Source organism: Phocoena phocoena, chromosome 1, assembly GCF_963924675.1.
Source record: "Phocoena phocoena chromosome 1, mPhoPho1.1, whole genome shotgun sequence".
NCBI lineage: Eukaryota > Metazoa > Chordata > Mammalia > Artiodactyla > Phocoenidae > Phocoena > Phocoena phocoena.
In genome coordinates this window covers 78,592,197-78,609,145 of record NC_089219.1, presented here as the reverse complement: position 1 = coordinate 78,609,145, position 16,949 = coordinate 78,592,197, and the positions used below count along the sequence as shown (strand labels likewise).

Below are 16,949 nucleotides of genomic sequence, written 5' to 3'. Positions count from 1 at the left end.
TGCTCTTTTACTTCTTTACACTGATCTCTGTTCATGATTTTTATTCTTGCAACACATCAAGTTTTCTCCTACCCCAAGGCGTTGTATGTTTTTTCTCCTTTGCTGGGAACACTCTACCTGGATCTTTGTAAGTCTGGCAACTTCCCCCCACTGGGTTTCAAGTCAGACGTAGCCTCCTCAAAGAGACTTTCCCTAATTATGTCCTCTACCTAAAATAGCCCCCACCCCCTTCTTTACAATACTTTATTTACTTCCTTCATTGCACTTGAAGATTTAAAAAAAAAAACTTGTTAACTATTTGTCTTCCCTCATTAGAATATAAGGTCCATAAATATAGGGACTTCGACTATTTTGGTCAATCATAACCAGCATCTAGAATGGTGCCTGACACAGAACAGAAAATCACTGACTATTAAGCCTAAGAGTTCCATTACAGCAATTCCTACATATATCTCTTTCTTTCTATTCCTACTGCCACATTTTTTTTTTTTTTTTTTTTTTGCGGTACGCAGGCCTCTCACTGTTGTGGCCTCTCCCGTTGTGGAGCACAGGCTTCGGACGCGCAGGCTCAGCGGCCACGGCTCACGGGCCTAGCCGCTCCGCGGCATGTGGGATCTTCCTGGACCGGGGCACGAACCCATGTCCCCTGCATTGTCAGGCAGACTCAACCACTGCGCCACCAGGGAAGCCCCTACTGCCACATTTTACTTCAAGTTCTCTTCACCTTACAGTTGTAGCACTGGAGTAACCTCCTGCCAATTTATATGCCTTTAGTCTCTATTCTCTCAAATTCATTCTTCATACATACCCCAAGATCAATTTTTCCATTATGTCTCTCTCATCCCCACTGCCAACAAGTATAAACACCTTAGCCTAGTATTCAATGTCCTCAATATCTTTTTAACTGAAATCATACACAGTTTCAGACATAATGGTAAAAAGTCTGCAAATAATCAGACATATACTGAGAAGCCACTGAGGTATAAGTTCCTTAAGGAAATCTTGAGAGATCTTGTTTATATTGTTTGTTGCTAATCTATCACCTGGAAGTGCCTGGAATACAGTATGCATCAAGGAATAAATGAACAAATAATTTCATAATAATTTTTAATGAATTAAATGATAGAGAATGAATGCCTAGATGAAAGTATTATTCTTTGAAGATCAGTCTGGTTCTCAGACACATGGAGATTAGTTAGTAAATTACTTTAGTAAAAATAGCCAACATTAATTGAGTTCCTGCCACTAGCCTAAGATTTTTACATGGATTTAATCCTCACACATTTCAGTGAGGTAGATAGTATTAAAGATAAGGAAACTGGTATACATAAAAAGTTAAGCATTTTGTTCAAGTACATTTAATATTTATGTGTCAGACACAGTATGTGAACCAAGAAAAGCAATGATGAGGGCCTGATTAAGATACTGGCTGTGAGATAGAAAAAAATAAACTGGAAAAAGTATTTTAAAAGTAGAGGCCAGAGCAGTAATTGCCACCTCACATCATCATTAAGCACTTCAAATCTGCTCTCACTAATATATGTAATTTTTATTTTATTTTTTTATATTTGAATTTTATTTTAGTTTTTTACATAGCAGGTTCTTATTAGTCATCCATTTTATACATATTAGTGTATACATGTCAATCCCAACCTCCCAATTCATTCCACCCCCACCACCACCCCAATATATGTAATTTTTAAAATGACATATGTACCATCAATCTGAATACTAAATGATCAAAAGCTTAATATCTTTCTTATTTTTAGATAAAATTATGATTAAGTTTTAATATTTTCTTCCCACACCCCAACAGATAGATTAGAATCTAAATAATAAAGTTATCATCGTGGATTTAAATCTACTGTGGACCAAGTTAACTTCTGCTGGGTTCTACAGCTACAGATTGCATTCTAGCCACTCACATTATTCATGAAAGCCACTGAGATACATGGAGGAATGGTTGTCTGAGCACAATAGCTCACTTCAAATCCAGCTTTGATAATATAACCAACAAGTGGTGAGTCAGAAGAATCACCTTAGTTGTCAGAGAGCACACTATTAAAATAAAAAAAATTTCAATATTAGATGTCACCTGATTGCTGATCTTTCAGGGTAGTACAAAGTATACATTTTCAAATCACTGCACAAATGAAAACTCCTGCAGCAATCTGATAAGGTAGATTTATGTATACCTCATCAGATGAGAAATGTCAAAAATACCTAGGTCCTTCTTATATGCTGTTAAGAATAAAACTTACCAAAGTCTTCTAAAACAAGATTTACATTAAAAATGAATTATAAATATAATGAAAATTCAAGTAAAAAGTTTCTCATCTTACCCTGTCTAGTTCCAGTGTAAACTTCTGGTCCCACGACTGATTGGAAATGGGTTTCCAGCTAGTTTGGCCAACCACAGTATTATCTAGCTTCAAAACTGCACAGACATCATCTGTAATTACAATTTAAAACTTGCTTAAATATTTTAAAACCTTTAAAATAGAAATGCCACTGTTTAATATCAACAAAAGTCTTATGATCCTTTGAAAATAAGTTTTTCTTACTCACTACTGAAGCTTTTGAATCTTAAATGGCTAGTTTTATATATACACTCCCACTAGACCCTCCCAAGTTATCCTTTGTGTTTCACAAAAACACAAATAGTAATCACTATTTTGTTTATATTAAAATGTAACTGAAAGGACTAACAGGTGACCAGTAATTGTTTGTCAGGTGTGTGTGTATATTTATATGTCAATATCAGTCATCCAGTTTTTCTCTCTCTACATTTGCTATTTATTAATGTTGTTACCTTAAACAATTTTTATTTTCACAGTTTTCCTAAAGTCTCTCTCTAGATACAGGAAAGCACAGACATACTGTACTAGGTTGAATTGTCACATGCCTTTTCCACCAGTTGTATAATTACATCATAGTTTATGATTACTTTACAGTGTCTCCAAAGTACTTCATAAACCTCTCCCATTTTACTTTACCACCTTTACCCACTGCCCCATTTCAGTTTACTTCTGGGACCCAGTCCTAGTTAAACATGTTTAGTTCAGTGGTTAGCTATCAAAATTTCAACGTTAGTTTAGAGGTGTCATTATACCACTAAAAGAATCAAGATGTGACACAAAGAGTTTGACATAAAGAGTAATGTTCAATATTTCATTATTCCAAAAGAATTAATGTTATATGTCATTCAGTTTTCTAACATATTTTCAGGAGGGTAAATTTTGTAGCCTTTTAAATTTTCCTGTCATTATAGCTTTTGACATTTTAAGTTTAAATTATGGAAATCATAATTTTAAAGTTTGTTGTCCAACTCTAACTCGTCTCACTCTTCTCTGTCCCCACTGCTCAGCCCTTTGTATAGGCCCTTTAATTTGTTATATGATTGATAAAAAAATTTGATTACTGAACTGGATAAGTCATCGGTTTTTAGGAGATTTCGACTACTTCCACTTTTACTTTTACTCGTTCTGCTCATGAAAGATGATCTGGTTTCACTTGGACTCCAACCAGGTAGTGCAACCGATGCTGCTTTTGACCGTCCGGGGACATTCTCTAGGATATCTTGACAGCCCATTAGACGAACTTCCAAAGTACCTGTAGCATGAACAAATATCAAATAAGAAAACATCAATACTCAACATATAAAATGATGTCGTTGTTACCTATTCAGAAATAGGGGGGAAAAATATCTGCTAAAATAACAAAATCTCTTCTTCCAGAGCATCTTCGAGGTAACTATCATCTTTACTGCTTTATTTAGAGAAACCTATTAAAAATTCTTAATTAATTAAAACAACTATAAAAAAATGTATAGAAAGAACAGCACCAGCCAAAAGCTGTCGGGCATAGAACAAAACTAGTTACTTAAACTTCCTGTGTATCTGAATACTCATTTCTATAATTCCATGGAAAAATTACAAAATTATGTGGATAAAACATGTGGGAGGGGAAACATAAAACTAAATAATATGCCTACTAAAATAAACATAAAGAAATTAGAAACAAGGAAATCTGACAATGTAAATAACAGTTGTGTTTAATAGTTATATAGTTAACACAGAAAAGGACTATAGGGTTTTTTTTTTTTTTGGCATAAGTAGATGGAGTTCTGTTCTATTTGAGATGTAAAATAACATTATCTTCTCACTTTAATAGTTTAGTCAAATAATTATGGGCTATAATTATCTAAGCATAAAGTAATTATAATTTCCTTAGGCAAATACATACTAAAAGTGTTCAAATGAAAATGAGGAACTGTGAGCTTAGGCATCTGGAGATATGGCTTTGTCATCATTTGGGCTAGACTTAGTGTATTAAAATTTAAAATGGTGCCTCAGTATTAAAATTTTAGATACTGCCCATAGTATAGCACTTTAGAAAGAGTATTTCCTGGTAAAAGCTGTCCCATTAAACTTAAATAATTAAAACTTAATTTTTTAATTATTTAAAAGTAACCAAAGGACTCTTTCAACAAAGTAAAAAAGTCTGTATTTAATCTCAACTCAACCAAAAAAAAAAAAAAATCAGACAAAAAATATGAAAAAAACAGTGTTAAAGGAAAGGGACATCAGGCAATGAAGAACAGTGATCCCTGAGAGAAGAGTCCTAAGACTGCTTACTACCTTGAGAATATCTAGGACACAACACAGGGAGGGAGAACTCAGGTGGAGCCAAGTGGACTACCTGAGTTAAGGAGACAGAACTGAGAGTATTGAGGCTGAACTGACGGAGATGGCGAGATTTCACAGGCAGAGTAAAGGAAAAAATACAGCTGTCCAGAGACAGAATCCCTGAGATGTGCAGAAGGTTCTCCAGACCAAGTATTCAGTCTTGCCCCAGGAGTAGAGAATAGTTACCCTTAGACTAAATGATGCTCTAGTCCCACATAACAAATCTTAAAAGCATTACCCAAAAAGATCAAACTGTTTCCAAGTAACCTAACTATGACCCAGAACAAAGCTCAAAAATATTTGTAATATTTTTAATATTTGTAGGAATACAAAAATACCCAGCACCTAACAAGCTAAAATTCCAAACGTCTGGCATTTAATCAGAGATTATCAGGTATATTTGTTTTCTATTGCTGCATTACCAATTATCACAAATGTAGTGGCTTAAGACAACATTCATTTATTATCTAACAGTTTTGTAGGCCAGAGTTTTGAGTGGGCTGGTCTGCACTCTCTGTCAAAGATCTCATAAGGCTGAAATCATTGTATCTGCCAGGCTAGGCTCTTATCCGGAAGTTCTAAAGAAGAATCGGCTTCTAAGCTCATTCAGGGTATTGGCAGAATCTAGTTTCCTGCAGCTGTAAGAATAGGGATCCTATTTCCTTGCTGGCTGACAGCCAGGGGCTGTTTTCAAGTTCTAGAGCAGACCTGCATCCCTCGTCATGCGACCGCCCCCCCATCTCTATGCCAGCAATGGCACATAAAATCCTTTTTATGATTCATATCTGACTTCCCCTTCTGCCACTGGCCAGAGAAAATTTTCTACTTTTAAGGGGCTCATGTGATTTTATTAAGCCCACCCATATAACTGTCCTTTATGATAACTCAAAGTCAACTGATTAGTAACCTAAATTACATATGCAAAAATCTCCTTTGCCATGTAATGGAATATTATCACAGAAATGATACCCCATCATATTCATGGGGGAGGGATTCTGGGGGTCATTCTTAATATTCTGCCTATCACACCAGGGAAGCAAAGAAACAGAAAAGTGGGACCCATTAAAAAAATAAAATCAAATGAAAACCAATACAAAACTGATATAAATGTTAGGATTAGCACACATTCACAAAGTTATTATAAATATATTCCATCTGTTCAAAAAGTTGAACAGGGACACTGAAGAAGTCAGAAAAACACAAAACAAATTTCTAGAGATGAAAATAACATTGAGATTTTTTTAAAAAACCCCAAAACTGGATGGGATTGGTGGCACATTACACATTGCAAAAGTAGAGGCTACTGAACTTGAAGCTAGCGCAACAGAAATGATCAAAAATAGAAGACAGAAAGCAAAGACTTGGAGGGCAAAAACAACAACAAAAAACCAGTACATATGTGAGCTGTGAGTTTAACTTCTAGTGGCCTAATACATGTGTACTTGAAGTCCCTGATGAAAAGCAAAGAGGATAGGGAACAGAAAATATATTTGAAAAAATAATGACTGAAAAATTGCCTAATGTAGTGAAAACTATAAACCCAAGAAGTATCCAAGAAGTTCAATGAACACCGAGCAAAAGAAAAATAAGTAAATTACACCAAAGCATAACATAATCAAATTTCTCAAAACAAACAATAAGAGAAAGTATTAAAAGCAGCCAGAAAAAATGACATGTACATATAAGATTAGGACAGCAGCAGATTTCTCATTAGAAACAATGAAAGCAAGACAGAGAAGCAATATCTTTAAAGTACTGAGGAAACAAACCATGAACTTAAAATTCTAAGTCTACTGAAAATTTCTTTCAAAAATGAAGCTTTTTCAAACATAAAAATGGATAAAGAACCCCTTATCAGCAAATTACCATGTGATCCATCCACACAATTCCTAAGTATTTATCCCAGTGAAATCTATGTTTACACAAAAATTATACAGGGATCTTATTAGCAGCTATATTTGAAAAAAGTACAGAATGGAAACAACCCAAGTATCAATCACAGGTGAATGGATAAACTAGTTATGGTATATTCACACAATTGAATACTACCAATAATAAACAGAAAAGAACTACTGATACATGCAACATAGACAAATATCAAAAGAATTATTCAGAGTGAAACGGCCAGATTCCCACCCCCAACAACAAAAAAGAGTATGCACTGTATGATTCAATTTATATACAATTCTACAAAGTGAAAACTAATATCTAGTGACAGAAACAGGCCAGTGATTGCCTGGGGACAGGTGTGGGGAAGGAATGCATGAGAAGAGCAAGAAAGAGAGATTACATAGAGGCACATGAGGATACTTTTGGGGATGATGGATATAATTATCTTGATTGTGGTAATAGTTTCAAGACTTTAAATAGATGACAAAACTTGTCAAATTATACACTTTAAATATGTGCAATAAAACATGTTCTAAAAACTGGATATTGATAATGGTGGCTCAAGTATATATATTTCCTGAAAATTTAAAACTATACTTAAAATCGGTGAAAATTTATATACTATAGTGTATAAATTATGTCCCAATAAAGATTCTAAACATGAGGGGCAACTTCAATCTTATGTTTGGTTAGGCTATGGAAATCTTATCTTACTGTAAAGTATTAAGGCAGATTAAGTATAACGGAAATCATTTCAATTCTGGTTCAAAAGAAACAACTTGTGTCTGTGTGTTTTATTTGCTTTTTTGTTGTTGTTAAGGTAGCAAACTTAGTTCATTTCCACTGTAAATGCTCAGATGTAAAAGTCATCCTGGGAAAACTGTAAACATCTGGTTACTACTTCAAACCCTGCTAGCTTATAGCTTATTAAAGATTTTAGTAATTTCAATGTATTAGGGGATGACAATGTTCAACACCTGCTTTCATTTAGAATAAAACCTGGAGGGATTTAAGATCTTTATTAAGTATCTAGAAGTTTCTTTCTTTTATGAGGTGACACAATTGCTATTGCATATAACCATATAAGAAGTGGCTTAAAATTACATTTTTTACTTTTATGACCCATAATATGAAATTTTAAAAACAAGCAAATCCAAAAACTAAGTGTTTGTATTCACAAGCAATAGCTAAAATTCCATTAGAACAACTAAATACTTTTTTATTTCTTTTAACTTTCTGGAAAAACTGTTTTATATCAATTTTACTAATTCAGTATTTCATCTTGGTACAATTAACTTTTCTTTAATTCTGAGGAATCTTCTTTTATAAAAACTAGTAAATGTCTCAAAATTTGGACTAAAAATTAAATTATACTTTATATCAAAGTAATTTGCAAATTTTAGTATTATAATCATACAACCACGAAAGAAACCAGAGTATAAATGAGATAAACCACAAATAATAGCATACAGTAAAAACTCAGGGCAGTAAATACTCCTACTACTTATCTATGCTAATCCTTTATCATGTCTAATCCTTTATTAATACCACTACTATTTCTCTTCCTAGTTAACTCCATATTTAATTTAAGGTCTGGTAGATAAAGGAGTTTTTTAAAACACCAAAATATCTTAAGAATTATAATATACTTACTTTTAGACTGGTGATTTACATCACTATGAGTAAGGTTCATTAAGGGAATGAAGAACAGGGAAAGAGAGAACTAAAAAGAGGTTAAAGAGTTGGGAAGAGCAGCCAACCAGAATAGAAAAGGAAAATAATTTCCAGCCATATCAGCTGATTTTCAAAAATGCGGCTTTATTACTTTTCTAAAAATACTATTTAACAACCATATTTTAACCAATGGATCATTCTGAAATTCCTGAATATTAAAAATATGTTCAGCCCTGAGCCATAAGATGGTGAAACTTAGATGTACAGTCCCTGCCTTATTATCAAATGACATTTACCAAATATCTACTGAGTGTATAAAGTATCTTGTGATAGGGGTTAAGATTACATGTAGGTAGATGACAAGGTCTTCATAGGTCTATATCCCAGTTTTGATTTAAAAAAAAAATAGTAAGAAATGGATAATAAGTCAAAGACATTAAATAGGCACTCTGCACTAACCAGATTAATTGTAATAGAAGATTCATGGTAGGAGTTATAGAAGATGTGGCTGGAAACATAAATGCTTTATTTTATTTTATTTACTTATTTTTTTAATTGGAGTACAGTTGATTTAAAATGTTGTGTTAATTTCAGGTGTACAACAAAATGAATCAGCTATACATATACATACGTCCACTCTTTTCACCTAAGAAATCTCTCAGGACAGAGAAATAGCTAAGTGGAGGGCATTTAAAGGCAAATGAAACAACCACTGAAGCCAGGAGCAAAGGATATCAGTTGTCTATATTGTTTAACAGACATCCTAGAGTCTTGGCGAAAAGCTAGGGAGTAAACTGTTTTAAGGAATAAGAGCTTTGCAATGTTTCCACGTGTTACTGGAAAACCAGAAGGCTAGATGCAAAAGGAGACATCCTCAGAAGAGATCTGAAAAGGTCCTAAGCTCTCACACCTGGCAGATCTTCAAGCTCTGTGCAAGCAAAGGCAGAGTTACAAAATGCCTGGGTGAATGTTGAAGGTATGCCTTGGCACACAAACACAGAATTCAGCTGCAAACATGGCAAATTTTCTTTCTGCTTGCAGGCATTTGGAAGTCCTAGCCACAGCAATCAGAGAAGAAAAAGGAATACATATTGGAAAAGAAGTAAAACTGTGACTGTTTGCAGATGACGTGATACTATACATAGAAAATCCTAAAGATGCCACCAGAAAACTAGAGCTAATCCATGAATTTGGTAAAGCTGCAGGATACAAAATTAAGGCAAGAAATCTCTTGCATTCCGATACATTAACAATGAAAGATCAGAAAGAGAAATTATGGAAACAATCCCATTTACCATCACAACAAAAATAATAAAATACCTAGGAATAAACCTACCTAAGGAGGCAAAAGACCTGTACTCGGAAAACTATAAAACACTGATGAAAGAAATTAAAGATGATACAAATAGATGGAGAGATATACCATGTTTTTGGATTGGAAGAATCAATACTGTGAAAATTATTACACTACCCAGAGCAATCTACAGATTCAATGCAATCCCTATGAAATTACCAGGGGCATTTTCCCCAGAACTAGAACAAACAATTTTACAATTTGTATGGAAACACAAAAGACCCCGAATAGCCGAAGCAATCTTGAGAAAGAAAAACGGAGCTGGAGGAATCAGGCTCCCTGACTTCAGCCTATGCTACAAGTATAGTAATCAAGACAGTATGGTACTGGTACAGAAACAGAAATATAGATCAATGGTACAGGATAGAAAATCCAGAGATAAACCCACACACCCATGGTCACCTAATCTATGACAAAGGAGGCAAGACTATACAATGGAGAAAAGACAGTCTCTTCAATAAGTGGTGTTGGGGAAACTGGATAGCTACATGTAAAAGAATGAAATTAGAACACTACCTAACACCATACACAAAAATAAACTCAAAATGGATTAAAGACCTAAATGTAAGGCTGGAAACTATAAAACTCTTAGAGGAAAACACAGGAAAAACACTCTTTGAAGTGTTTTGAGGTGTTTGAAACACTCAAATCACAGCAAGATCTTTTTTGACCCACCTCCTAGAGTAATGAAAATAAAAATAAACAAATGAGACCTAATTAAACTTAAAAGCTTTTGCACAGCAAAGGAAACCATAAACAAGATGAAAAGACAACCCTCAGAATGGGAGAAAATATTTGCAAATGAAGCAACTGACAAAGGATTAATCTCCAAAATATACAAACAGCTCCTGCAGCTCAATATCAAGAAAAACAAGCAACGCAATCAAAAAATGGGCAGAAGACCTAAATAGACATTTCTCCAAAGAAAACATACAGATGGCCAAGAGGCACATGAATAGACAGATGCTCAACATCACTAATTATTAGAGAAATGCAAGTCAAAACTACAATAAGGTATCACCTCACATTGGTCAGAATGGCCATCACCAAAAAATCTACAAACAATAAATGCTGGAGAGGGTGCGGAGAAAAGGGAACCCTCTTGCATTATTGGCAGGAATGTAAATTGATACAGCCAGCCACTATGGAGAACAGCATGGAGGTCCCTTTAAAAACTAAAAATAGAACTACCATATGACCCAGCAATCCCACTACTGGGCATATACCCTGAGAAAACCACAATTCAGAAAGATACATGTACCCCAATGTTCATTGCAGCACTATTTACAATAGCCAGGACACAGAAACAACCTAAATGCCCATCAACAGATGAATGGATAAAGATGTGGTACATATATACAATGGAATATTACTCAGCCATCAAAAGGAACCAAATTGGGTCATTTGTAGAGATGTGGATGGACCCAGAGTCTGTCATACAGAGTAAAGTCAGTCGGAAAGAGAAAAACAAATATCGTATATTAATGCATATATGTGGAACATAGAAAAATGGTACAGATGAATCTATTTCTGCAAGGCAGAAATAGAGATGCAGACACAGAGAATGGACGTATGGACACAGAGGGGGAAGGGGAAGGTGGGATGAATTGGGAGATGAGGTTTGACATAAATACACTACCATGTGTAAAATAGCTAGCTAGTGGGGACCTGCAGTATAGCACAGGAAGCTCAGTTCAGTGCTCTGTGATGACCTAGATGGGTGGGATGGGGGGAAGGGGGGAAGGGAGGTCCAAGAGTGAGCGGAAATATGTATACATATAGCTGATTCACTTTGTTTTACAGCAGAAACTAACACAACATTGTAAAGCAATTATACTCCAATTAAAGAAAAAAAAAAAAGTCTGTCAAAACACTAGTTGACCACTAACTTAATGGAGACTTCAGTGACCACACATGATAAAAAATACAGTCTTTAGCCAATAAAGTCACTAAACAGCTACACCCTGTTTCAAACAGCAATAAGAAATTATAGAAAAGGGGAGTATCTTCCAGTTACACATTATAATACTCACCATATCCAGCTTTCAATAAAAAATTATGAGGCAAGCACAGAAATAAGAGAGTATGGCCAATTCACAAGAAAAGCAGAAATTCACAGAAACCATCTGTCAGGAAGACATTGGATTTACTAGACAAAGACTCTATACCCACTGTCTTACATATGGTCAAAGCTTATATGTGGTCAAAGACCTAAAAGAAACTAAAAGGAAAAAGAGAGAATGGTATTTCAACAAATAGGGAATATTAATAAAGATAGAGAATTTATAAATAAGAACCAAATAGAAATCCTGGAGTTGAAAAGTATGCTAACTGGAATTTTAAAAGTTTACTAGAGATGTTCAACAGCAGATTTGAGCATCCAGAAGAATAAGAAAACTTAAAGATAGTTGAACTGAAGTATCCAGTCTTAGGAAGAGAAAGAAAAAAAAATGAAGAAAAATTCAATGTAATTCTATGTTACTTCAATAATTGGGGAATGAGGGACATTACATGAAGGGAAACATTGATAGGAACTACAGCTGACTTCTCATAATATTGGGTTGGCCAAAAAGTGCCTTCGGTTTTTAAATAAAAATAAAAGACACATTTCACACTTTCACCAAGAACTTTATTGAACAACATATTCACCCTTTTGTTCCACTACCTTCTGCCATTTTTCAGGCAACTTCATAATTCCATCTTCCCAAAATGTTTTATCTTTTTGAGCAAAGAACTGTTCCAGGTACCTTTTACAGTCTTCCAGGGAATTGAAATTTCTTTCCATTAAGAGAATTTTGTGAAGACCTAAATAAATGGAAATATGGAGGTGCAACATCTGGTGAATACGGCAGACGAATCAGAACTTCCCAGCCAAGCTGTAACAGTTTCTGCCTGGTCATCAAAGAAACATGCGGTCTTGCATTATCCTGATGGAAGATTATGGTGTTTTCTGTTGACTAATTCTGGACACTTTCCATCAAGTGCTGCTTTCAGTTGGTCTAACTGGAGCAGTACTTGCTGGAATTAATCGTTTTCTGGAAGGAGCTCATAATAGAGGACTCCCTTCTAATCCTACCATATATACAACATCACCTTCTTTGGATGAAGACTAGCCTTTGGTGTGGTTGGTAGTGGTTCATTTTGCTTGCCCCATGATCTCTTCTGTTCCACATTATTGTACATATCCACTCTTCATTGCCCATCACAATTTGTTTTAAACACGGAACACTTTCATTATGTTTAAGTAGAGAATTGCAGGCAGAAATATGGTCAAGAAGGGTTTTTTTGTTTAACTTATGTGGAACCCAAACATCAAAGCAATTCACATAACCAAGCTGGTGCAAATGACTGTCAACACTTTATTTGGTTACTTTGAGTATGTTGGGTATCTCCCGTGTGGTATAACGTTGATTCTTCTCAATTAATGTCTCGATTTGATCGCTATCAACTTCAACTGGTCTACCTGATCATGGAGCATCATCCAGTGAGAAATCTCCAGCATGAAATTTTGCAGACCACTTTTGACATGTTTCATCAGTCACAGCATGTTCTCCATACACTGCACTGGCATTTCAGTTGCGTTTTAACCTTTCTTGAAATAATAAAAGGATAATATGCCAAAAATGTTGTTTTTTCTTCCATCTTCAATATTAAAATGGCTACACAAAAATTCACCAATTTTGATAAGTCGTTTTTAAAATGCAGGCTGATATAACAGCTGTACATACAATCTAACAAAATTGTTTTGAATGAAGTTAACGACAACTAAGTGCTACTAGAGCCATCTTACGGAAAAAAACAAACAAAACTTTTGGCCAGCCCAATACAAAGAGGAAAGCTAGAAGACAATGAAATCACATTTTTAAAGAGCTGAAAGGAAAAAAACAACTATAAAGGTTTTCTACCGACAATATTCTTTAAAAATGAAGATGAAATAAACAAGAAAAAAGTGGAAAAATTAGACTCTACCACATCTTCACTACAATAAATGCTAAAAGAAATGGCTAAGGGCTAAAGGAAAATTCTAACAGGAAATCTCAAGTACAACAAGAATAAGTGAAGAATAACAGTAAGGATAAATGAGCCATTAGATATAAAGAACAATGTTTTGTTTTTGAAAAAATACTTTGTAACGAAGTAAATTAGAGTTGACCCTTGAACAATGTGGGGGTTAGGGGAACTGACCCTTCTTGCAGTCGAAAATCCACATGTAACTTAACAGTAGGTTCTCCATATCTGTAATCCCACACTCACAGATTCAATTAACCACAGATCATGTATATCCTTAAAGTTCTTAGCTCTTTAAGTAAAAACAACACTAGAAGATGTACAGTGGAACCTTGAACAACATGGGTTTGAACTGTGCAGGTCCACTTATATGTGAATTTTTTTTCACTACATACATAAATACAGTACTGTATGATCCACAGCTGGTTGAGTCCACAGACATGGAGGGCTGACTGTGAAGTTATATACAGATTTGTGACTGCACAGAAGGTTGGTGCTCCTAACCCCAGTGTTGTTCAAGGGTCAGCTGCAGATTAAGGCACAGGTAGAAGTAAAATATATTACAATGAGGATAAACAGGGTGAAGTGGAAGAATTTGCAAATATTTCTCCATAAAATTTTTAAACAGATTTGGAAGTAAGAGAGTACACTGTGATCACAGACTGCAATAAGTTCAATATGCATACTTGAATCTCTAAAGTAAGCAATAAACACACCACACACATGCACAGGTGTAATTAAAACACTGCTATGGGACATGAAAAGGAATAATGGAACTATTTGCTTCAAAAACAACTACAAAGAGAAGGAAAGGATGAACAGAGAAAAAAGAGTAAATGCAATTCAAACATCAAGATTGTAGAGTTAAATAAATATCAAAAATAATATTAAAAGGACAGTTTATAAAGGGTACATGGAAACTTTTGAGGGTTGATATGACAAAAGTTATCAAATTGTACATATCAGATACGTGCAGTTTATGTATACAAATAAAGCTGTTAAAAAATATAAGACTAACAACTTCAATTAGATTTTCAGGTTAGATAAAAAGAGACATCTATATGATGTACATAAAATATATCACTTTAAGTAGAAAAGAACAAACAGGTTGAAAATAAAAGGATGGAAAACTTCATTAGGTTAACCTTAGGCATAAAAAGGATAGTATGGCTCTACTAATATCAGACAAAGTAAACTATAAGTCTATTTTCAGAGATAAAAGGAAACATTTACAACGATAAAAGAGTAAGTTGATCAGTAAGACATAAAACTAAATGTGTATGCTACTAATTAAAAACAAGACAAAGCAAAGCAAACAGAAGGTAAAACTCAATAGACTTAAAAATGATTTGCAATCGACCTAACCAATTTGATACCTGGCTTAATATGCTAAGAGACTTTATGAGAACTTCTCTTTGAGCTCTACTAAAGCTAGGTTTTGGGAGAGATCTTGGTGTTCATGTTTATGAACAGGCTCATGGGAGGTTGCTGGTGGGAGGACTCCCTGAGTTCTGCTGCTTGTCTCTGCTTCATAATATTTGATATTCATGAAAGCTGATGCTTGTTTCTGTGTTTACATCTGTCTCTGAGCCCCCCTCAAAATGTCTGTACATCAATAAACATTTGTTCTACACAAACAAATAAACAAAAAAACCCAGAGACTAGGCGATTTCTGGGATACCATAAAGACTACAAAAATACACGTTATGGGGATCTCAGAAGGAGAGAAGAGGGAAAATGGCAGAAAGAATATGTGAAGAAATGATGGCAGAAAACTTCCCAAATTTGATTAATGACATGAATCTGCACATCAAGAAGCTCAAAGAATCCAAGTAAAAAAACTCAAAAGAAATTACCATTCTGAGATGCATTATAATCAAATTGTGAAAACCAAAGACAAAAGGGAATATTTAAAGCAGCAAGAGAGAAGCAACTCGTCACTTAGAAAGAATCCTCAATAAGTTTAAAAGTTGATTCTTCATCAGACAGCATAAAGGCCTGGAGGGACTGGGAGGTAATTTTTAGAATGCTGAAAGAAAAAAGCTTGTCAACGAATTCTATATACGCAAAACTAACCTTCAAAAATGAAGAAAATAAGCGATTCCCAAATAAGCAAAAGTTAAGGGAGCTTATCACTAGTAGACCTTCTTAGAAGAAATGCTAAAACAAGTCATCCAGATTGAAATGACAGGACACTAGACAGTAACTTGAAATCACAGAAAAAATAACACCAGTAAAACTAACTATATAGGTAAATTAAAAAGCCAGTATTACTATATTTTCAATTTGTAACTTTGTTTCCTGTATGACTTAAAAAACAAATGCATACAACAATGATTATAATCTAATATATAATAATATAATATAAAGGGCACACAATGTATAAAGACATAATCTGTGTCAACAAAAATATAACGATGGGGAGGCACAGCTGTATAGGAGCAGAGCTTTTGTAGGCTACTGTGATAAATTTAGGTTGTTAACTGTAACCATTAGAGTAACCACTAAGAAAGTAATTTAAAAATATACAGAAAAGGGGGAAGAAGTCAAGATGGCATTGTGGGAAGACACAGAGTTAGCATCTTCCCACAACTAGGGAGCCTGCCAGTCGCTGGTGGGGGACTCTGACCCCCAAGGACATGCGAGGAACCCCAGAGTGAACCAGTAGGACGTAGGGGGACCAAGTGGAGAGAAGAAGTGGAGGCCAGACAAGATCAGCCCTCCTGAGGCTGGGGAGATCAGGAGAGGCAGGCTGGTTCCCCCACCTCCAAAGCCCCACACAGGCAACGTGGGTCCTGCGGGCATAGGAAGGAGGCTGGGGAGATTAGGAGAGGCAGGTGGGAGGGGCACCCTGGGAGGAGTGGGTGAGGGGAGGAGGGCGATTGCCCTGCCCACTGGGGCCCAGGGAGCCTACTGAGCTCCCAGGCCAATCCCCTGCCCTCAAAGCCCCCTCCAGGTTGCCTGGGTCCTTGGGGGCATAGGAAGGAGGCCAAGGGGAGAAAAGGAAAGGAAGGCAGGAGGTGCCCTTTGGAAGGAGCGGGAGAAGAGGGAGGGCAATTGGCCAGCCCACTCAGGTTTGGGGAGCCTGCTGAACTCCCAGGCCGATCACCTGCCCTCCAGGGCCCCTCCAGGCTATGTGGGTCCTTGGGGGCATAGGAGGGAGGATGGGGTGATCAGGAGAGGCAAGCGGGAGGGGCCCTCCCAGACCCCAGACTGGAGGAGCAGGAGAGGAGAGGGCGTTTGTCCTGCCCACTCGAGCAGGAAGCCTGTTGGGCTCCCAGGTGAGGTTCCCTGACCTCTGAGGCCAGGGGTGGGGGACATACCTGGGCCCCTTC

At 35.8% G+C, this 16,949-nt stretch overlaps 1 protein-coding gene across 3 annotated transcripts in view; it reads right to left on the bottom strand.

Moving 5' to 3' along the window:
* PKN2 (protein kinase N2) overlaps positions 1-16,949 on the bottom strand; it is an 85,577-nt gene that overhangs the window by 34,226 nt on the left and 34,402 nt on the right. For 2 of the 3 annotated variants that reach the window (XM_065885762.1, XM_065887145.1), the window contains exons 6-7: positions 3,427-3,612; positions 2,343-2,452 (exon numbers count right to left, since the gene is read on the bottom strand). In XM_065885762.1, coding sequence (XP_065741834.1) covers positions 2,343-2,452; positions 3,427-3,612 — 296 coding nt within the window. The remainder of the gene's footprint in view (positions 1-2,342; positions 2,453-3,426; positions 3,613-16,949) is intronic. The other variant, XM_065886460.1, reaches the window with a different exon arrangement.